This window comes from Heterodontus francisci, chromosome 27 (assembly GCF_036365525.1).
Source record: "Heterodontus francisci isolate sHetFra1 chromosome 27, sHetFra1.hap1, whole genome shotgun sequence".
Classification (NCBI taxonomy): domain Eukaryota; kingdom Metazoa; phylum Chordata; class Chondrichthyes; order Heterodontiformes; family Heterodontidae; genus Heterodontus; species Heterodontus francisci.
The window spans coordinates 56,778,921-56,802,950 of record NC_090397.1 but is presented as its reverse complement, the minus strand read 5'-3'; the positions used below and the strand labels follow the sequence as shown (position 1 = coordinate 56,802,950).

The following is a 24,030-nucleotide window of genomic DNA, read 5'->3' as shown; positions in this document are numbered from 1 at the left end:
CCTTTTACGCGTATGTCAGAAATATGAGGATGACTAGGGGGACCATAGGTCCGGTCAAGGACAATAGCGGGAGACTGTGTGTTGAGCCGGAAGAGATAAGTGAGGTTTTGAATGAGTACTTCTCTTCGGTATTTACGAATGAGAAGGGGTGTATTACTGAAGAGGACGGTGTGAAACAGACTGGTAAGCTCGAGGAAGTGCTCGTTAGGAGGGAAGATGTGTTGGGGTTTTTGAATAACTTGAAGATAGACAAGTCTCCCGGGCCTGACGGGGTATATCCAAGGATGTTATGGGAAGCAAGGGATGAAATTGCAGAGCCGCTGGCAATGATCTTTTCATCTTCTCTGCTGACGGGGGTGGTACCAGGTGATTGGAGGGTGGCAAATGTTGTGCCCCTGTTCAAGAAAGGGAATAGGAACAACCCTGGGAATTACAGGCCAGTTAGTCTTACTTCGGTGGTAGGCAAGTTGATGGAAAAGGTGCTGAGGGATAGGATTTATGAGCATCTGGAAAGACACTGCTTGATTCGGGACAGTCAGCACGGTTTTGTGAGGGGTAGGTCTTGCCTCACAAGCCTGATTGAATTCTTTGAGCAGGTGACCAAGCAAGTGGATGAGGGTAAACCAGTGGATGTGGTGTACATGGATTTTAGTAAGGCATTTGATAAGGTCCCCCATGGTAGACTTATGGAGAAAGTCAGGAGGCATGGGATAGTGGGGAATGTGGCCAGTTGGATTAAGAATTGGCTAACTGATAGAAGGCAGAGAGTGGTCTTAGATGGTAAATACTCAGCCTGGAGCCCAGTTACCAGTGGCGTGCCACAGGGATCAGTTCTGGGTCCTCTCCTGTTTGTGATTTTTGTTAACGACTTGGATGAGGAAGTCGAAGGGTGGGTCAGTAAATTTGCAGATGATACAAAGGTTGGTGGAGTTGTGGATACCGAGGAGGGCTATTGTCGTCTGCAAAGGGACTTGGATAGGTTGCAGTGCTGGGCTGAAAAGTGGCAGATGGAGTTTAACCCTGAAAAGTGTGAGGTCGTCCATTTTGGAAGGACAAACATGAATGCAAAATACTGGGTTAACGGTAGGGTTCTTGGGCATGTGGAGGAGCAGAGAGACCTTGGGGTCTATGTGCATAGATCATTGAAAGTTGCAACTCAAGTGGATAGGGCTGTGAAGAAGGCATATGGGGTGTTAGCGTTCATTAGCAGAGGGATTGAATTTAAGAGCCGTGAGGTGATGATGCAGCTGTACAGGACCTTGGTAAGGCCTCATTTGGAGTACTGTGTGCAGTTCTGGTCGCCTCATTTTAGGAAGGATGTGGAAGCCTTGGAGAGGGTGCAGAGGAGATTTACCAGGATGTTGCCTGGAATGGAGAATAAGTCTTACGAGGAAAGGCTGAACATTCTAGGCCTCTTCTCATTAGAAAGGAGAAGGATGAGGGGTGACATGATAGAGGTTTATAAGATGATCAGGGGAATAGATAGGGTAGACAGTCAGAAACTTTTTCCCCGGGTGGAGCAAAGCGTTACAAGGGGTCATAAATTTAAGGTGAAGGGTGGGAGATATAAGGGGGATGTCAGGGGAAGGTTCTTTACCCAGAGAGTGGTCGAGGCATGGAATGCCTTGCCCGGGGAAGTTGTTGAGTCAGAAACTTTAGGGACTTTCAAAAGGCTTTTGGATAGGTATATGGATAAAGGAGAATGATGGGGTATAGATTAAATTGTCCTTGACAGAGGACAAAGGATCGGCACAACATTGTGGGCCGAAGGGCCTGTTCTGTGCTGTATGTTCTATGTTCTATGTTCTATGTTCTAAGGTGTACTCTTCAGTGATTACTTATTGAAGGAGGAATCTAGGTGATTATTCAATGAAGGAATATTCTGCAGTTACACAATGAAAGCGTACTCAAGATCAATTACTCAATGGAGAAGTACTCTGTAATTATTCAATGAAAGAGTGCTCTGCAGTGATTACTATTATGAACTGTTATTAGCATAGCTTTGATTCTATTGAGCCAGCAGCATTTAGAAGAAAAATTTAGAGAATGAAGGAGGCTGTAATCTAATCTGTAAACTCACATGACATTTGCACCAAACTGGTTTATAATCCTGTATCCATGACAGCCTTTTAAATTCATTCCCAATAGTTACATTAGTGTTTACATTTGTAGGGTTGGGAAGGTGTGGATGGTGGATCTGCTCTCCCTTCACCAAAGTTGCCTTGATGGCATTTGCTTGATAGATAGGAAATGGTTTAATGCTTTGGCCTGTTGAGCTTCAACTCATTCATGAAAGACTATTAGTGCCATACAACTACTCTGGGGCCAGGGCATTTGGCTGCTCTGCTATCAACAGTGGTCATTCAACAAAATCCAAAGCCTTTTGCCACTTGCTAAAACCTCCCAAGGAGGGAAGAGGCTTTGGTACAGTTTCTGCACAAGCTTAGAGAAACACAACATCCCACATTAGAACACAGGAAAGGTTGTACTGTACCATGGTACTGTTTGAAGAACAGGGGGGAAATTTCCAGGTGTCCTAGCCAAAATTCTTCCCTCAATGTACATCAAAGAAAGTCCCTTTAACAACTGAAAACGACCCATTTATGCCAACTCTCTATTTCCTATTAGCTAGCCAATCCTCTAACCATGCTAATACATTACCCCCTATTCCATGGGCTCTTATTTTGTTTAGTAATCTTTGATGTGGCACCTTGTCAAATGCCTTCTGGAAAATCAAGTACACCACATTCACAGGTTCCCCTTTATCCACATTGCTTGTTACATCCTCAAAGAACTCTAATAAATTAGTCAAACACATTTCCCTTTCACAAAACCATGTTGACTCTGCCTGATTGACCTGCTATAACCTCCTTAATAATAGATTCCATCATTTTCCCTATGACAGATGTCAAGCTAAGTTTAGGGGGAGATGGTGGTAATGTCACTGGACTAGTAGCCCAGAGGCCCAGGCTAGTGCTCTGGGGACATGGGTTCGAATCCCACCACAGTAGATGGTGAAATTTGAATTCAATTAATAAAATATGGAATTAAAAAGCTAGTCTAATGGTGACCATGAAAACATTGTCGATTTTTGTAAAAATCCATCTGGTTCACTCATGTCCTTTAGGGAAGGAAATCTTCCATCCTTACCTCATTTGGCCTACATGTGACTCCAGATCCACAGTAATGCTTAAATGCCCTCTGAGAATCAAGGGCAATTAGGGATGGGCAATAAATGCTGGCCTTGCCAGTGACACCCACATCCCATGAAAGAATAAAAGAATTGTCAACAACTTGCATTTTCATAGTGCCTCTAATGTAGTAAAATGTCCCAAGATGCTTCACAAGAGCGATCAAATAAAATGTTGAGCCACACGGAGACTTTAGGATAAGTGACCAAAAGCTTGGTCAAAGAAGCAAGATTTAAGGAATGTCTTAAAGCAGCAGGGAGAATTAGAGAGGCCATTTGTACATCTTGTAGAATTTTGCTAATGCAAAATAACAAACATATTTCCTATAGAAGTACAGTCACTGCACTCCAATTCACTGTGTCACCCATGCCCATTTCAAGATGCAAGTGTGACCACAAGTTAGAAGAATGAAAGTCAGGCAGAAGTTGTCAACACAAAGGGCAATTGCTTGGTGATGCAAGTGATCACAGACAGACATTGAAATGAGCTGTGCAAATGTCTGAAAGAAGCAATTAGATTTAGTAGTGTTAGGGATAAGTATAGATCAAGATTTTCAAATACTCCATGGGAAAAAAATGGTACGTGCTGTGGATTAAAGGGAGATGTCTGGAAAAATCAATGGTCCAGGTTGAAATGTAGAAATGTGAAGATGGATAAATATGTTAACCATTTGCTTTTTCACCTTTAGTGCTCGAATGCTTACAATTGGGTTGGCCAAGGTAAGCCAAGTTATTCCAGAGTAGCTAGAACATTGGTATCCTGACCTGACAATGTGAAAGACTGCCTAGGTGTATCATGCAAAAGAAATCAAACCAGCCAATTACTGCCCTATCTGTCTCCTCAAAATCATCAGTAAAGTAATGCAAGGAGTTATCAATAGTGCCATCACGTGCCACTGATTCTCCAAACACCTGCTCACCAATGCTCTGCAGGTTCAGCCAGAATCACTCAACTTCAGACTTCCAACATGACCTTGATCGAGACATGCCACAAGGGTCGAGAGGAGCAGCGAGACTAACAGCCCTTGATATTATCACAGCATTTGACCAAGAACGGCCAGCAAAACTGGGAATCAATGTGGTCAAGGGGAAAACTCGCCAGTGGCTTGAGTCATACCTCTCACAAAGATGGTCGTGTTTGATGGAAGCCAATCTCAGAGTCACAGGAATACAATGCAAGACTGAGATCAATAGATAAAGGTTACCAAGGGATAAGGAGCCAAGGCAGGTAAAATATAGCTGAGGTACAGATCAACTATGATCTGATTGAATGGTGGAACAGGCATGAGGGATTGAATGGCTGAATCCTGTTCCTATGTAGAGTTACAAGGCAAGACTTGAGATACTGGGATTATTTCCACTGGACGAGTGAAGATTTAATAACATTTCAGAAAACTATGAAGGGTTTTGACAGTGAATAGGGAAATATATTTTCCCTGGTTAGGAAGTTAGTAACAATATCAAATGGTCACGCAGGGAGCGAAGCAAAGGGATCACATAGAGGAATGTTAGTCTATGTGGAAAGATTAAGGGGAAATTGAATACATATTTGTAGCAGAGTGTCAAGCAAGCCCCCCACCTGCCAAGAATGAGGAAAATTAATTTCGCCACATGAATATTGATTTTGGACTGTTGTTCATGAAGAAAGAAGTCGCTTCAAAAACAATTGGAGACTTTGGCTGGAGAGACATATTAGCATATCAACAGACAGTACTTCAAAGGACAAAGGAGCTATTCCCTGCTCCAATTTAATCTACAATGGACTTTTGATTACCAGACGTTGAAGGTGGAAAGGCTAGCATTCCAGGTTAACTGCTGCGATGGCCGAATACAGAAACAGACGTGGTCGGACCAGTTTGGTCACATGACTGGCTGACTGAGTTTTTTGAATTTGAACTCCCAACAGGGATTTTGAAATCAGAAAGCTGTTTTCTCCCGGACTGAGAACACCTCTCACCTGTCTGCTCTCATCTCACTCTCATGAGCTTCGGAAACCATTGAAGACACATGAACCCCAACAGAGAAAAGTCTCCTACAGTAAACAAGGTTTAAGAAGAATACTGGGCCCCAATGAAAAGCAAGACTACTTACAAAAGGACTACAGTGAGCTCGAAGCACAGTAAACAAGAAACTCTTCTGATATTGCCTCAAACCTCTCCCTTTTATTTTTCTTCTGCTCTTTTCTATCCCTATTTGCATGTGTGTATCGCATGTGCATGCTAGCATGGGCGTGTCATATATCCATAGGCATTACCTGTATTAGAGTTTAAGTTTAAGGCTTAACACATTTCACTTTTCTTCTTTAAACCTAAGAAAGCCTTTTTATGCTCATTTCTTTGCCTTATAATTGGAAAGCTGTGAACAAGGATTCACAAAGGGGGAGCTCAAAACACTGACTCCAAGACACCTTTCTCACCTGGTTGTAACACAGAGGAAGAAACAGAGCAACGAGGAGCAAGCGGTTTTGTATTGTTTTGGTACAAATACAATGGGCCGAATGATATTCCATAAAGTTATTGATTTTTGTGCTATTTAAATCCTGAAATGATCGTGTTTCTCAGGTTTTCCTGTTTTACACACCAAACTGGCAGCACAGATATTTTTTTTTTTAAAGATTTTTTTCTCACTATCCCCCCACACCCTCTCCCCAATCTTTGCCAATTTGCATATTCACTTTCCATTTCTGACTTGCATTCATTTATATTACTGAATTACCCAATGAATGTCTCCATAATCCATACACTTACCACCTCCCAGTCAACCACTAGACCTGTTTTTTTGACTTCAGAACAGCTGGTTGGGAGGGCCTTGAAGTAGATACTTTGCCTGGTGTATCATCAGCTGTGACATCATGAATAGGGATAGTGCATTGTGGGCAGCATTAGCTGCTCATGACATCACAGCAGAGGGAAGCTTATACAATATGGGTGACACAGGCTGACAAGGGGTGACAGAGACTCCTCCAGGATAACTAACCTATTAAGAGGTCTTTTAAGATTATGAAAGGGTTTGAAATGTTTCTACTTGTGGGAGAAATCAAAAACTAGGGAGCCATAAATATAAGGTAGTCAATAAATTCAATCGGGAATTCAGGAGAAACTTCATCTTCTGGGAAGGCCGTGGCACAGTGGTAATGTCACTGGATTAGTAATCCAGGGCCCAGGCTAATGCTCTGGGGACATGGGATCAAATCCCACCATGGCAAATGTTGAAATGTGAATTCAATTAACAAAAAAATCTGGAATTAAAATCTAGTCTAATGATAAAAATCCATCTAGTTCTCGAATGTCCTTTTGGGAAGGAAATCTGTCATCCTTACCTGGTCTGGCCAACATGTGACTCCAGACCCACAGCAATGTGGTTGACTCTTAAAATGCCCTCTGAAATGGCCTAGCAAGCCACTGAGTTCAAGGGCAATTAGGGATGGGCAATAAATGCTGGCCTTGCCAGCGACGCCCACATTTCACAAATGAATAAAAAACCTGAAGAGTGGTGAGAATGTGGAACTCGTTTAAGGCCTGCTCAAGTGACAAAAAAAAAGTGACCCGACCACTGCAACGTTCCCTTTATTTACCTTCCAACTCCCAAAAACTGCAGCATGAGCATGATGATATCACAGAGATGCTCACTGCGCAGACTGTGAGTTTCCCTGCCTGACGTCCCAGACTCGCAGCTGAGGTAAGTTTTTAACTTTTAACACTTTCCTTGCTGAGAGAGTCCGGTCCAACCCCGAATGCTGGACCCAGAAGAGTGGCCCGACCCGAACCCGACACATGTCATCGGGTTCGGGTCGGGTAGGAGGCCTGTAGAACTCGTTACCACAGGGAATGGTTGAGACAAATAAAATAGATACACTTAAAGGGAAGCTAAACACTTGTGGGAGAAAGGAATAGAAGGATATGCTGATAGAGGAGCATAAACACCTGCATGGATATCTGCTGAATATCCTGTTACTGTGCTAACAGTCTGTAGTACAACTGCAGATTATTTCTTTCATAACCGAAAGGGTTATGGTTACTATATTAGACTGTGCTGTGCCTTTATAGGCAACATGTTATAAAACTATTTATTTGAAAGCTATCTTCCCTTCCTTGCCATCAATACATTTCCAGTGTTGAACCTTGCACCTAGTGCAAAAATGAATTCAAGGTAAACCTTTATAATTCACTGGTTAGGCCACAGCTAGAAAACTGTGTCTGCTTCTTGGCACCACACAATAGTTAGGATGGTGAGGCAAGGATATAGAGGAGATTTACTAGAATCGTAGCAGGATGAAAAACTTCATTTATGTGGAGAAGCTGGGATTGTTCCCCTTACAGAGAAGATTAAATGGAGCGAGACAGAAAGCAGAAAACTACAGGCCAGTTAGCTTAACATCTGTCTTAGAGAAAATGTTAGAAGCTATTATTAAAAACATTATAGCAGGGCATTTAGAAAAATTCAAGGTAATCAGGCAGAGTCAACATGGTCTGCTTCAAGGGAAATCATGTTTAGCCAATTTATTAGAGTTCTCTGAGGGAGTTACAGGTGCTGTGGATAAAGGGGAACCGGTGGATGTATTGTACTTAAATTTCCAGAAGGCATTTGATAAGGTGCCACATCAAAGGTTATTGTTGGAAATAAAAGCTCTTGGTGCTAAGACAGAGATGAGGAGAATTTTTTTCTCTGAGGGTCGTGAGTCTTTGGAATTCTATTCCTCAAAAGGCAGTGGAAGCAGAGTCTTTGAATATTTTTAAGGCAGAGGTAGATAGATTCTTAATAAGCAAGGGGTTGGAAGGTTATTGGGGGTAGTTGGAAATGTGGTTCAGCCATGACCTTACTGAATGGCAGAGCAGGCTCAAAGAGCCAAGTGGCCTACTCCTGCTCCTAATTCATATGTTCTATGAGATTTAACTGAAGTGTTCAAAATCATGAAGTGCTTTGTAAATAAAGAGATACTGTTTCCACTGGTTTGGGGGATGGGAGGGTTGGTCAATAATTAGAGGACACAGATTTAAGATAAATGGCAAAAAAAGTCAGTGGTAGGAGGATAATTCTTTTATGCAGTGGGTTATGATAATCTGGATTGCACTGCCTGATAGGATGGTGGAAACCGATTCAATAGTAACTTAAAACGAATTGGATAATTACTTAGATAGGAAAGATTTATAGAGCTCTAGGGAAAGAGCAGGGGAGTGGGACTAATTAGATAGCAGACTGGTGCAAAAGGTGAAGTCACATGGGATCAGAGGTGAGCTGGCAAGATGGATACAGAACTGGCTCAGTCACAGAAGACAGAGGGTAACAGTGGATGGGTGTTTTTCTGAATGGAGGGATGTGACTAGTGGTGTTCCGCAGGGATCAGTGCTGGGACCTTTGCTGTTTGTAGTATATATAAATGATTTGGAGGAAAATGTAGCTGGTCTGATTAGTAAGTTTGCGGACGACACAAAGGTTGGTGAAGTTGCGGATAATGATGAGGATTGTCAGAGGATACAGCAGGATATAGATCGGTTGGAGACTTGGGCGGAGAAATGGCAGATGGAGTTTAATCCGGACAAATGTGAGGTAATGCATTTTGGAAGGTCTAATGCAGGTGGGAGGTATACAGTAAATGGCAGAACCCTTAGGAGTATTGACAGGCAGAGAGATCTGGGCGTACAGGTCCACAGGTCACTGAAAGTGGCAACACAGGTGGATAAGGTATTCCAGAAGGCATACGGCATGCTTGCCTTCATTGATCGGGGCATAGAGTATAAAAATTGGCAAGTCATGTTGCAGCTGTACAGAACTTTAGTTAGGCCACACTTAGAATATTGCGTGCAATTCTGGTCGCCACACTACCAGAAGGACGTGGAGGCTTTGGAGAGGGTACAGAGGAGGTTTACCAGGATGTTGCCTGGTCTGGAGGGCATTAGCTATGAGGAGAGGTTGGAAAAACCTGGATTGTTTTCACTGGAACGACGGAGGTGGAGGGGCGACATGATAGAGGTTTACAAAGTTATGAGTGGCATGGACAGAGTGGATAGTCAGAAGCTTTTTCCCGGGTGGAAGAGTCAGTTACTAGGGGACATAGGTTGAAGGTGCGAGGGGCAAAGTTTAGAGGGGCTGTGCGAGGCAAGTTTTTTTTACACAGAGGGTGGTGAGTGCCTAGAACTTGCTGCCAGGGGAGGTGGTGGAAGCAGATATGATAGCGACGTTTAAGAGACATCTTAACAAATATATGAATAGGAAGGGAATAGAGGGATATGGGCCCTGGAAGTGCAGAAGGTGTTAGTTTTGGCAGGCATCAAGATCGGCGCAGGCTTGGAGGGCCGAATGGCCTGTTCCTGTGCTGTACTGTTCTTTGTTCTTTTTCAAAGATCCAATACAGGCACGATGGGCCAAATGGCCTCCTTTTGTCTTGTATGATTTTATGGTATTTATCAATCTTTGGGCAGCATAGTGACACATCACTATTCCTGGCCAAAATGGAGATGATGGGTGAATTACCCAGTTAATTAAGTGGGGAGACTACACTGCTGTAAGTGACTGGGATGCACATTTGTATTACGTAACTATCCTCCACTCACTGCATTTTGCTGGTGAAATCACCCCGCTTTTATCAGAAGTTGCTGCAGTTTCAGTCATGAGTTTTATTTCTTCCAGTTTGTAGAGACTCTAGACTGCTGAGTAAATACAATTTGTTTGCTGTGAAATAGACTGCTTACCATAAGTCCCTGCCCTGTCTCAAACTCATTGGCTGACATAGTGGTGCAGCCTTGACTCAAGAGTGGTAGCACTCTTGCACTTACGTCAGGAGGTCGTGAGTTCAAGTCCCACCCCAGAGACCTGAGCACATAATCCAGGCGGACACCCCCAATGCAGTACTGAAGAAGTGCTAGAATGTCAGAGGTGCAGTCTTCTGGATGGAAAACTAAACTGAAATCCCGATTGTCCGCTCAGGTGGTAAGGTGACATACTGGTTCACCTAAGCCGCAAGCTTCACAATGATGCTACAGACCCCAAACGCAAACGACGCCACTGGGACAGCTTGGCCCACAACTTGTTGCACACTTCAAACGTATTAGCAGCACTCAAAAAAAGTCTCACTTTCATAGGAGACCATCAGCACTATTCAGCTAAGATTCCCAGGCATCAACTATAAACACTGTGCACTTCACCGACTCAAACATTCACCGTCTGTTCTGACTGTGACCAGTACCGATGGGTGGGGTATCCAGAGTTTTAATATAAACAGCAACGCCTTCCTTGATAAGACAAGAGCGCAAAACTTTGCAGTAAAACTCTCCAAGCCTCTGATCCACAGAGCTTTACAGCACAGGAGGAGGCCATTCAACCCATCGTGTCTTGTGGTGGCTCTTTACAAGACTGCAGTGCACTTTGATTGAAAATCATCTTGACATAAACACCTTTCCCACTTTTCTGTAAAAGAGGTGGGGTGGGGTAGGGAAGGAGGTGGTGCAAAGTTAGTCCTGCCCCTTCACATTTAGTGTATCAGTATCAGTAGGACATGAAGTGAACCCAGCCCACTCTGTGTGTCAAGCCAGGTGTATACAGTGCATTATTCAAGTATCCAATAATAGATGCATGGAATCCTGGGGTACTGAACTCACTAATACTCATGGCCATTGGGACAGACACAGTGTCACATCAAGCTCCATTCAGTTCCTGATCTATCAAGTCGAGTAAGTGGGACAAGGGTCCCCTCTGAATGACCCCTGTTGCCTGGTCCAGTTGGCTGCAAGCAACTGACTCTAGAACAAGATGTGGGTGCACACACTCACTCATGCCAGGCTGCCTTAGCGCGGGGTGGGGGCGGGGAGAAAATGAACCCCCGTCAACTAAAGTTGAAAACCAAACACCAAGTCAAGTGTTGAGTTGGGCTTTTCATTGAAAGAAGTCTTTTGAAGACAGGCCATTATAGAAGCACCTGCTCAAGAGGTGAGCTGTCCTCATTAAGCTAGAGGCTGTAGAAGATCTTCCCAGCGAATGGGATGAGCAAAAACTTCCCTCTCCAACCAGAGTTCATAGCTGTAGCAGAAATCCTCTGGCAGCGAGACGTGATGGCCCAGGACGCTCTGGAGGCAGTTGTCTACTGGGGCAAACTCCAGGTCACTGTGGTGTAGGCCATAGCGTCTGCTGTTGAACATCTCGATATTGACTCTCAGCGCGCACTCCTCTGCCTGGAAGTCCCAGGGTCGAGCATCAATATCTGTAGAAAGATAGACACAGATGTCAATTTGTTGAGCTTTGAAACTACTCAAGATCTCAGATTTACAAGGACGATGCCAGAACTGAGAGGTTATAATTATTCAGGAAAGACTGAACAAGCTGGGGCTCTTTTCTCTTAAAAAAACACTTGAGGGGTGACTTGATAGAGGTCTTTAAAATTATAAAGAGGTTTGATAGGGTAGACATAGAGAAGATGTTTCCACTTGTGGGAAGTCCAAAACTCTCGGTCATAACTATAACAGACTCACTAATAAATCGAATTAGGAATCCAGGAGAAACTTCTTAATTCAGAGAGTGGTTAGAAAATGGAACTTGGAGTGGTGGAGGCGGCTAGCATAGATGTATTTGGGGGAAGCTAGATAAGAACATGAGGGAGAAAGGAGTAGAAGGATAAACTGATAGGATGTGATGAAGTAAGGTGGTGATGTGTGGATTATAGACCTGCTGAGCAGAATGGTCTGTTTTGGTGCTGTAAATTCTAAATAAGTGACGAGCGTAGAGAAAGACAATGATCGTGGGGAAGGAGGTGGCAGTGACGGGGGGCAGTGGGGGGGAAATGTAGGACACTGTTGTCCAGACTCACCAGGGGAGGAATTCCTTTTCTCTCCCATATTCTGATCTTTGATGTACAGGCAAGGGAGGAAATACAGGACGATTCCTGCAGCCTTGGCTTGGTTATCAGCTATGGCTCAATGGGTAGCACTTTCACCTTGGAGTCAGAAGGTTATGGATTTGAGACCCACTCCAGAGACATGACCACATAATCTAAACTGACTCTCATTAAATAGTGCTGCAGTGTTGGAGGTGCCGTCAAACTAAGGTCCCATCTGTGCTCCCAGGTGGGCGGAAAGATCCCACAACTTCCACTGGAAGAGCAGCATGAGAGCTCTTTCTGGTGGCCTGACCAATATTTATCCCTCAACCAACACCACTAAATCAGATGATCTGGTCATTGCAGTTTGTGGGATCTTGCTGTGTGCAAATTGACTGCTGCGTTCGCTAAATTACAAAAGTCCCTGCCTGGAACCTCAATGTCCTGCACTGCTATCAGTCCAGTACGCTGTATGTAATGCCAACCAAGCTAACTATCCACGTGCAGGGCTGATTTTCGTTCCCATACCGTTGCCGTATGCCCAATCATCATTGAGGCGGTGACGCACTTTGTGGTAGATGGCGGACATAATCTTCATGTTGCTCTTCCTCCACTGGCGCCCCAGGTACTTGGTTTGGAATTTAAGAAGTTTGAGTGCATACAGCTGCAGCATCGCCTGCTTTGCCCTCAGCACCCGCTTTAAAATTGGTGCTGACTTGAAAACCACAAGCATCTAAAGACAAAGCAGAAGACGTATGTAATCAAGGGACAAATCGACTTAAAAAAAAAAATCAACAGAGCCATTGTTATTTATAAACACAGGCTTTTATAAAGGACATTTTGGGTCTTGTGCGATAGTCCCCTGGGCTTCTCGACACCAGTACAACAGTTGAGCTACTTCCAGGTTTAAGGGGAACAAATGGTCAACACCTGGGTAACAGTGAGCATGAGATTAGGCAGTGAATGCACAACAGGCCAGCAGTGAGCAGGCAGTAGGCCAATGGTGCCTTATCTGGTTCATTTTCCACGACTCACTGGTCTACAAAGTAGGCCATCTACATTCATCTCAGTGATTGTCTGAAGTAGGGACAATACAGGAGTAAATACAGATGGCGGAGGAGCGCCGGGGGGAGGGGGCCAGGAGGAGCGCCGGGGGGAGGGGGCCAGGAGCAGCGCAGGGTGGTGGGAGTGGGCCAGGAGGAGCGTGGGGGAGGGGGCCAGGAGGAGCGCAGGGTGGTGGGAGTGGGCCAGGAGGAGCGTGGGGGAGGGGGCCAGGAGCAGCGCAGGGTGGTGGGAGGGGTGGGAGGAGGGGAGTGAGGCACAGCGCATGCCTGAAATGCACAATTTAAGCTTGAGTTTCACTGTCGATATGCTGTCAGTTTTAGGGGTCCAAATGATGCTTATGATGTAACCGAAGAACCCCAAAACAAAATCCATCTTTAATCTCACCATGATGCGGGAGTGTTTCCATTTGGTGAGCTTGTTTAGGATACGCAGCAGGTTGATGCACGAGAAGAGGTTCCTCCAGCAGAACTGAGCGTGGCCACCAGCTTCCTAGAGGCAGAACAAACAACAACTTGCCTTTACATAGCCCCTTACATACAATTTAGGAGCAGAAGTAGCCCCTCGAGCCTGCTCCGCCATTTAATAAGATCATGGCTGATCTGTTCGTGTCTCAAATTCCACACTCCCATCTACCGCTGATAATCTTTGATTCTCTTGCCTAACGAGAATCTATCTACCCCCACCTTAAAATTATTCAATAACCCCGCCTCCACCACCTTCTCAGGCAGAGTTCCAAAGTCACACAACCCTCAGAGAAAAAATTTCTGCTCATCTCTGTCCTAAAAGGGCGACACCTAATTTTAAAACAGTGCCCTCTAGTTCTTCACAAGAGGAAACATCCTTTCCGCATCCACCTTGTCAAGATAGTTCAGGATCTTATAAACTTAAAGCAAGTCTCCCCTCAAGCTTCTAAACTCCAGTGAAAACAAGCCCAGTCTGTCCAACCTTTCCTCGTAAGACATCCCTCTCTTTCTAGGTATCAATCTGGTAAACTAGATAAACATAATAAAACCTCCCAAGGTGCTTCATAGAAGTGTAACAAGAGAGAATTGACAGAGATGATGAAGGAGATATTAAGGCAGGTGACTATAAACTAGGTATGTTTTAAGGAGCATCATAAAGTAGCAGAGAGGTCGAGATGTTTGAGGAGGGAATTCAGAGCTTAGGAGTGAGACAGCTGAAGGCAATGGAAGTGGGTGATGCACAAGAGGCCAGAGTTGGAGGAACACAGAAATCTTGGTGTGTGTAGGATTGGAGGAGGTTACAGAGATGGTGAGGAGCAAGGCCACAGAGGGAGTTGAACACGAGGATGAGAATTATCAGCACCTTCCAAACTGCGACCTCTACCACCTAGAAGGACAAGAGCAGCAGATGCATGGGAACATCACCACCTGCAAGTTCCCGTCCAAGCCACACACCATCCTGACTTGGAACTATATCGCTGTTCCTTCACTGTCACTGGGACAAAATCCTGGAATTCCCTTGCTAACAGCACTGTGGGTGTACCTACCCCACATAGACTGCAGCAGTTCAAGAAGGTGGCTCACCACCACTTTCTCAGGGACAATATGCGCAGTGGTTAGCACCGCAGCCTCACAGCTCCAGGGACCCGGGTTCGATTCCAGGTACTGCCTGTGTTGAGTTTGCAAGTTCTCCCTGTGTCTGCGTGGGTTTTCTCCGGGTGCTCCGGTTTCCTCCCACAAGCCAAAAGACTTGCAGGTTGATAGGTAAATTGGCCATTATAAATTGTCACTAGTGTAGGTAGGTGGTAGGGAAATATAGGGACAGGTGGGGATGTTTGGCAGCAATATGGGATTAGTGTAGGATTAGTATAAATGGGTGGTTGATGTTCGGCACAGACTCGGTGGGCCGAAGGGCCTGTTTCAGTGCTGTATCTCTAATCTAAAATATGGGATGGGTAATATGCCTTGTCAGTGATGTCCATATCCCATGAATAAATAAAAAAAAAATTAAATTCAAGGCATTGCTTAACCAGGAACCAATGTAGGTCAGGAGGCACAGGGGTGATGGGTGAACAGGAATTTGGTGCATGTTAGAACATGGGCACATTGCAATGTCACATCCCCTCACACAGGACATGCCCGAGAATCCCTGAATACAGGTTCCATGCTTTGTTTTTTGGGAAGGGGGAATAATAATGCCGGAGAAGGTATCATTTCTTACTTTCTCCCCACTGAATGATTGAGCGCAGTTGCACAGATTAAATAAGTAGTAAAGCTCCTCTTATCCTGACCCCAAATGTGCATCTCAATCACACACTATTGCTGCAGAAGATTTACTGAACATCAATCACCCTCTGGCCTCTCTGGGAAATGCATCATTTACTGCTGAATTTCAGTCATCCTTAAGTTTTGGACTTGTGCCCACTAGCGACTGATTCAAATTAATTTCCACTCAGCACCATCCCTCACGTCGAGGGAGGAGACAGTGATCCCAAGAGCATGGGTTGGACTGGAATGCTGACCTCAGAGGATCGACTAAACCAATAGTCCATCCAGTTCCTTCCACTAAGTGGCTTTATTGGTTAACCCCGACCGCTCTCTTCCTTTTTTCCAAGACATATGTGCCACAAACAAGATAAATGAGCTCCAAGTCTGTTTCTGTGCGGCTCAGAGAAGAGTGTCAGCCAAGACACTGAAAGAACTCCCTGCTCTTCAAAATGCATCCACCAGATAAGGCAAACTACTTGATATCTGAACTGAAAGCCAACACCTGTAACAAAGCAGCACTCCTTCAGCACTGCAATGAGGGGAAGTGGGACTTGATTGAACCAGTGACCTTCTTGTTCAGAGGCAAAAACATTACCAACTGAGCAAAGCAGGTTGCGGTACAACGATTAATGCTGGAACTTTGAGTGCAGATTAACTCTGCTGTACGTTTTTGTTAAGTAGTTTCTCCTCCTATTCTAAAGGTGCTGATTGATGCTGGGCTCCAGACCCTGTGCCTATTGCACTGGCAGCCCCCTGGAAGTCATACAAGGGAGTCCATCCTATCCTTACTCTGTGTCCAGATGCCTGTTCTTCCCAGCAGGAATCAGGAGTGGCTGAATTATACCTTCCCTGCCCAGGAGTGGGAAGCTAATCATCAGTGCTGCATCATCCCAGCTCAGCTGGAGCCAAACCAGGAACCCCGTTACTCTCTATAATTCAGTATCATAGGACAGATTCCGATTTCTCAATACTTACCAGAACCTCTGTGGTGAGTTCCGGCAACTCGTGGATCACGCAGTGAGGGTAGTCTAGGACGCAGATACTGTGCACACAAAGAAACAGAACAATTACGACAAAGTCCTCAGAGTTAGCTGCTCGACTGCTCATGAAGTGACCTCAGTGATTTCACACACTGTTCACAAACAGTTCTCACTGCATGAGTCCTGGGTTAAAACTACTGCCGAGGAGCAGACACACAGGAGAATGTGCGACCATTATTGGCAATACTGCACGAACTATTCTAAGACCGCTGTCCACAGAACTTATTCTGCGGTTGGTCTCCCCTGCACCCAAGCTCAGATATCCCAGTTGCGTACAGGGTCAATACTTAAAATGTGCATTGCTTGTTCCAACACTGTTCTGTTCTTCCTTTAAATAACACACAAAATCAAACAGCAGAGGTGGACATTCAGCCCATCGTGTCTGTACTGGCTCTCAAAGAGCTCTCTCATTAGCCCCACTCTCCTGCTCTTTCCCCATAGTCCTGCAAATCTTTCCTTTTAAGTATAGATTCAATTTCCTTTTGAAAGTTACTACTGAATATACCTCCCCTCCCCCAATCAGACAGTGCATTCAATATCATCATAACTTGCTGAGTAAAGAAAATGCTCATCTCCCCTGGCTTTTTTGACAAATATCTTAAATCTGTCTCTTCTGGTTACTGACCCTTCTGCCAGTGGAAATAGTTTCTTCCCATCTACTCTATCAAAACCCCCTCCTAATTTGAACACCTTCAACAAATCTTCTCTGAATCCTCCCTGTTCTAAGGAGAACAATCCCAGCTTCTCTAGTTTCTCCGCACAACTGAAGTCCCTCAAGTCAGGTACTATTCTAATAGACCTCTTCAAGGCCTTAACATCCTTCCTAAAGTTTGGTGCCAAGGATTGGACGCAATACTCCAGAGTTTGCCCTTCTTACCTGTTCTTGGCGGTGACGTAGGACATGATGCTCTGATTGAAGAACTTCAGAATGAGTGGGATGCAGTTGGCAAATACCAAGTGCTGGGAAACATATTCAAACTAGGATGAAAGGCAAACAGGAGAGTAAGAAGGGATTGTCTCCTCACCTTATTCAAACTTTAAAATCCCATTCCCTGGCCACAGGATGCCTTCTCTGCTTTGATAGAATTTCCTGCTTCCCTCCCACTCTGCTATTCTGCTGTAACCATTTATACATTCTCTCAGGACCTAATCTTTTCTTTCATTACTTGTCGCCTTTTGCCTTGTACCATCTTTCCTGCCTCCCACCCCATCACAGACATTCCCTTTTGTTCTTTCCTTTTACTTCCTTCCCCACATCTTTTCCCAGGCTCTGCACTTGCTTAAACAAAACTGTTAAATCTGGAACATCATCGACATCTGATGAAAGGCCATCCACTTGAAACATTAACTGGATTTCTCTTTCCACAGATGCTGTCATAAATGCAGAGTGTTTTTATTTAAATTTTTGAGGACTAGTGAAGTGGATTGATAACTAATTGCTCACGGGTCAAATAGCAGAAGGCGAGAGGGGAGCCTGTTATTTTGCAGAAAGGGAGTGGGAGGTGGTGCACTATTTCTGCTCATTGGGGGGAAAAGCAAAAAAAAAATCACCAGCCGGTATGACTTTTGATTTTTAGGTTTTGTGTAGGCTCTTGGACAGGATGACACTTCAAAGACTGGTGGTGCTCTTCAAGGAATACATGATGTCCTGAGGAGCAACGTGGATTTAGAACACCTGGTGGGAATACCTGCGGTCAGGTAACAGGTGGCAGAGGATGGCAGAAAGCAGTGGGGGTCAAGAACCAAAACCTAATTATCAATCACTTGCCCTCACTTCGCCAAGTAAAATACGGGTCACTGCGATCCGCATCGGAATTTCATACGGACGCTGCAGAAATAGAAGCTGGGGGATAGCCCGCTGTGAGATTGTGGAGGGACTATCCAAACCACGCAGCATCTTGAACACCAGTACTCATCCTTCCCTGGCTGAATAGCTTTTACATCTCCGTATCACCAGAGGACATAGAGGGGATTGCCAGCTTCACATTTAATGTTGCTTTTCAGGCTGTCATATGAAGGAAGAGTCCAGGGAGCAAGTTACAGGCCGGAATCTAATCCAGGGGTTGGGGGGTTTTTACATATAGAATAATGGATACCAGAGAGTCAATTAGAGGCTGAAATTTAATCCCGTGTTTACATGTAGAACAGTCATTTGGAGTGAGTCACGGTTAACGGAACAGTTTTTTTTTATCCCAATGACTGATGTCTTATAGTTATTTTTGTTGTGTGTGTTTGGAATAGGATTAACTTTCCAGGCCCAGTACTTTGGTCCTCCCATATAGCACAGCAGTACAGTGAATACTTCACTGTATGACTGATTAGCAACAGGATAGAGTAAATATGTTATAACTGTTAATCCCCCCTCTCTTATCCCTTGTTATATACCTTTATTGGTCATTCCCCAAGTTAACCCTGTTTTGCATTCCATCCAGACTCAGTGCCTTAGCTGTAAAGAGGCGTCAATTCGCAGACTCCCGCCAGTGCTCCCTGGTTTGCCGCTAGGAGGCATAAGGCACACCATCAGATTTCTCCATCAGGCAGCATGAGGACTTGATTATCTCTCGATACAGCTTGAGATTAGGAAGCTCATCGAGTTAGGGACGTGAAATCCACGTCCCCCTGCTTGCTCAGTGTCTCTGGCGCTGTTTACCTGGTAGACATGATTGAGTTTCAGATGCTTGAGTAGCAGAAGCATCAGTGCCGAGATGGCTTTAACAATGATCTCCTTGTGTCTGTTGACGTCAATCCCCAGCTTCATGCTTTGTAATACGGTGTTGCTACATAAATGTAACAAAGAGAATATATCCCATTAAAATATGAACTCTATTATGATTGCAGCTTTTTAAATTAGCTGATAGAGGAAGTAGATAGTTCAGTGCATAATAGCATCATCCAGTGAGCCACTGGGATAAAGTCAGGAAGATCCCAAGTTTGATTTCAATTTGCATATAGTTAGTTGACCTCAGCCCAGGTGACCACTGGTCTGTGATAGTTGGCTGTTGAGTTCTGGGCTAGGGAGGGGGGTGGGGGTGGGGGTGGTGGGGGGGGGGGGGGGCGGGGGGGAGAAATAATATCAGCCAAAGTTTCTCCTCCAGGTCCAGCAGTTTTGTCTTGTCCCAGTAATGAAGACTAATCACGGGGACAATGGTCACATCTCACCTGTGTCACAAGTAAGAATGAGAATAAAATGCGTTGAGTGTTATGATGTTGGAAAATGGAACATGGCCCAATGTGGGTCAGAGGCTACCAAAGAGGTGGGGGGGGGGGGGGGTGGGGAAAACACCACAGGAAAGCTAAACCCTCGTTCAAGGGATGGCGCGAAGATAATGAACATATTGAAAATAAAACAGACCTGTTATTTTATGGGCAACATTCCAAATCAGGACAGACAAATGTGGAGAGGAGTCACAAAGTATTATCTAAAGAAAGAACTCACGGCATCTCCTCAGGCAGGAGATCAGCCAAGATATTGATGGAGTCAGTCTTTGCCTTGGATGTAGGGGCAGCAGCCAGCTGGATCTTCAGCAGCGCTATCTGTAGAATCAGAATAAACCACCACCCCATCAAAAACTGTTATTTAAGAAAAAAAAACTTGCATTTATATAACGCCTTTCAAAACCTCTTGATACCCCAAATCACTACAGCCAATGGTGTACTATTGAAGTGTAGGCACTGTTAGGAAACGCAGCAGCCAATTTGTGCACAGCAAGCTCCCATAAAAAGCAATGTGATAATGATGACATAATCTGTTTTTAGTGATGCTGGCTGAGGGATAAATATGGGCCAGGACACCTGGGGAGAATGTCCCTGCTCTTCGTCAAAAAAGTGCCATGGGATGTTTTACGTTCACCAGATGTCCCATCCGAAGGATGGCATCTCTGACAGTGCAGCACACCCTCAATACTGGGGTGTCAGCTTAGATTTTTGGGCTCAAATCTCTGGAGGAAGGTTTGAACCCACAATCTTCAGGCTCGGAGGCAAGAGTGCTACTAACCAAGTCACAGCTGACGCCCAAGAAGGTACAAAACCCATCACGGAAATGAGTTCCTCCCTGTGCTATACTGGTATTCAGAATAAGATGAAAATTTCAGCCTTTCAAGCAGCGTTAATACCAAGGACAACAAGTTAAAGAATTAGAAATGGAATTAAGCAGAAGTAGGGAAACAAATGATAAGATTTAATTCTTTGCAGCATCTGCAAGGGCTCAACTGGTAAAGTCAGCATAAGACACACAGAAGATCGCAGGTTCAATTCCCAGTCCGGTCTCAGGAATGTTCCTGGGGAGAGAAGAAAGACCTCAGGAGATTCCTGCTTCGGATCCAGTGACCTCTTTCCAAGGGAAAGGAAAAGCAGGGGAAAAAGGTGGAAAAATAACAGAGCAAACTCTGAAGGAAGATCCCAGATTTGATCCCCAGTCTGTGCTGATCTCAGCCGCAATGGCACCTTTGGCTTACACACCAGAGGATGATCAGAATCTTTGGGGAGGGACAGGTGGTGGTGTTGGCCGCTGTGGATCTGTCCTCCTGTACCAATGAGCATGGGGTCGGGGTGCAGGAAATTAGGAAAAAACAAAAGAATGGTACTGCTAGGGTCACTGACCATGGACAGTTGAGGACACAGGCTGTGTATACAGAATTGTTACAACACAGAAGGAGGCCATTCGGCCCATCGAGTCTGCACCGGCTCTCCGAGTGAGCAATTCACTCAGTGCCATTCTGTTGCCTTCTCCCACAACAATATTCATTCTTCCTTTTCAGGTAACTACCTAATTCCCTTTTGAATGCCTCAATTGAACCTCCTTCCACCGTACTCTCAGGCAGCATTCCAGATTCTAATCACTCGCTGCGTGAAAAAGTTTTTCCTCATGTCGCCATTGCTTCTTTTACCAATAAATTTAAATCTGTTCCCTCTCGTTTTACAGCTGATACTCACCATATACTGAGGTAGGTTATATAACATTGCCTGATAGAGGATCTCAACTGGAGTCTGCTCCACCTCCTCAGCTCCCTGTATTTAAGGAAAAGGCAGAATTCCAATCATTTTGTTTAATGTTACTTGATGGAGTCTGTTGTTAAACTCAATCATTTCAGATCTCACTTTGACACGAGTTGGGTGAGAATATTCCCTCCTTTTGCTAAGATTGCAATAAGTTACCCTGAGTATTAAATAGGTTTCCAACTCTAACTTGCACCAATGGGGGAAAACATACCCTTGAGAAGCTTGTGGTTCAGCTGATTAAAGCCACAGGGCCCTCTCAGCCTCTCCATCTCAGGCTGTACTCAACCCTGTCCTCAAAGTTCTGAAAAAATTTATATTCTTTCCTTCAAAAGGTAAAATCAGCTGAACTCTAGAATATCTACTTAATCTCTCAACACTGGTTACCTCACTCAGCACCATATTTCTAAGCAACATTAAATGTAAATTAGGAACAAAAAAATGTAAAACACAAATTTAAAAAATTTACTCTAACAATGGGGACATTTAGAATCACCTACTGTGTGAGATACTGGAATCAAAAGCAATGGAGAGGAGACTATAGACATTGTCTCGGGCAAATCAAAGCAGGCGAGGGATTTTTTCAGAATGGGCGAGTCAGGGCACTTAAAAGGTCATCTCCGTGACCTGCCCTCACGATCTACAGAATACACTGCACATAGAAGCAGTATGAATGACTAACAGCCCTTTGTCATTCCAAACTTCATCTACCACTGGGCGGGTTCACACTATACAATCCTTACCAATGACACTGGGGATTTCTGCAGCTTCTCCTCCCTTTTGGCTTGTATGTCAGCGATGGATATGTACTTGTGCTAATGGCGGAAAAACACAAATCAATTTGTTTCTCTCTTAAACAAAATACTTTTCTTCACCCAACAAATTCCCCGACATAGATTGCACAGTCACATCTAGCTCCTGATGACCCATCGAAGGGCCTGCTCTCACGGGTGAGCCAAGGCAGGCTATTGCACCATGGAGGGCATCACACCACAGCCCACTCCTGGCCTCACCCTCCCAATAGTGCAACCGACAGAATGGCACTTAGGACACACCAGCAGTTTCAATAAAACCCTGTAGCATGAGGTTGTAAATTCAGCAACAAGTCTGTTCAAGTTAGAATTACATAGATTATACACAGCACAGAAACTGGCCATTTGGCTCAACTAGTCTATGCTCATGTTTATACTCCATACGAGTCTCTTCCTATTCCAACTATCTTATCTCAGCCTCTCAGTATATCTTTATATTGCCTTTTCTCTCATGTACTTATCTAATTTCCTTTTGAAAGTATCTAAGCTATTTGCCTCATCTACTTCCTGTGGTAGTGAGTTCTACATTCTAACCACTCAGCAAAGAAATTTCTCCTAATTTCCCTTTGGATTTATTAGTAACTGTCTTGCATTTATGGCCCCTAGTTACAAGGACTTATTAGTAATTTAGTAGGTCTTAGACTCCACCCCTCTTCCCTGGTCACTGTCCAATGCTCTATCAATTTTGACATCCTATTTGACCCTGAGCTGAGCCTCTGACCCCATAACCTTTCCATCACCAAGAACACCTGTTTCCACCTCTAACATTGCTAGTCTCCTCCCTGGCCTCAGCTCACCTGCTGCTGAAAATCTCACCCATACCTTTGTTGCCTTGAGACTCAACTATTCTAATGTTCTCTGGGCCATCTTCCCATCCTCCATAAATATCAGCGCACCCAAAAAGTCCCCTTCACCCATTGCCTCGGTGTTCACTGACCTGTTTAGGCTCCCAGTCTGAAGTCGAAACAACTCCCAACACGTGCTCAGCTAACTGACACATTAAACTAACTGGAAGATGCCATTTGTAAATGCAGCCGCTTTAAAACATATATAAAGCAGGGTTGGGCTCTCTGCTAAGCAGCGTCAGCTAATCGCAGACCAATGGCATCAAGTAGTTAAAACAGCCTGTCTTGCAGGTAAAGAGTACAAGGTGTGAAACATGAAGAGACAGATGAGCCACGAGCCGCAACTTGGCAAAGCTTCTTTGACAGCACCTACTGAACCCATGTCCTAGAAGGACAAGGGGTAGTAGATGCATGGGAGCACCATCACTCCACGTTCCCCTCCAAGTCAGACACCATCCTGACTTAGGCATATATTGTTGTTCCTTCACCACCATTGGGTCAAAATCTTGGATCTCCCTCCCTAACAGCACTGTGGGCATACTTGCACCACATGGACTGCAGCAGTTCGAGAAGGCAGCTCACCACCACCTTCTCAAGGGCAATAAATACCGGCCTTGTCCACATCCTGTGAATTAATAAATTTTAAAACAGATTGGTGCCAACGATTGCCAGAATATTGGGAATTCGTTCCAAAAGCAAGGCCAAAGGAGAAAACTGTTCCGGGAGAAATTCCACAGTGGATCTGATGGCTATGGAGTTCCAGGGCATTTGCTGCCCTGCTAACTGTGTTTGACAAAGTCACTCCACAGGACTAGTACAGCTGCTGCAAGTTTTCATCTAATAACAGTTATATATAGCTCTATTCACTCACTCGGGGCCTCCCAAAGCGTTTCCCAGCCATTTAATTACTCTTTGAAGTGTTGCTGCACATTATATAGGCAAATATAGCAGCCAAACTTGCACACAGAAACCTCTGTCAGACTGGGAATGAATGGCTAAAATCCTTACTTAGTTTCATGTCCAAGAGGCACCAGATAACTAGTTTA

General features: G+C 44.6%; 1 protein-coding gene across 1 annotated transcript in view; it reads right to left on the bottom strand.

Moving 5' to 3' along the window:
• Positions 1-11,057: 11,057 nt before the first annotated feature.
• Positions 11,058-24,030, bottom strand: part of LOC137384951 (striatin-interacting protein 2-like) — a 32,970-nt gene continuing 19,997 nt past the window's right edge. Inside the window, exons 13-21 of the mRNA XM_068059662.1 lie at positions 22,071-22,142; positions 21,265-21,339; positions 19,769-19,866; positions 18,983-19,109; positions 17,210-17,310; positions 16,268-16,334; positions 13,446-13,550; positions 12,525-12,729; positions 11,058-11,384 (exon numbers count right to left, since the gene is read on the bottom strand). Coding sequence (XP_067915763.1) covers positions 11,128-11,384; positions 12,525-12,729; positions 13,446-13,550; positions 16,268-16,334; positions 17,210-17,310; positions 18,983-19,109; positions 19,769-19,866; positions 21,265-21,339; positions 22,071-22,142 — 1,107 coding nt within the window. The 3' untranslated portion in view covers positions 11,058-11,127. The remainder of the gene's footprint in view (positions 11,385-12,524; positions 12,730-13,445; positions 13,551-16,267; positions 16,335-17,209; positions 17,311-18,982; positions 19,110-19,768; positions 19,867-21,264; positions 21,340-22,070; positions 22,143-24,030) is intronic.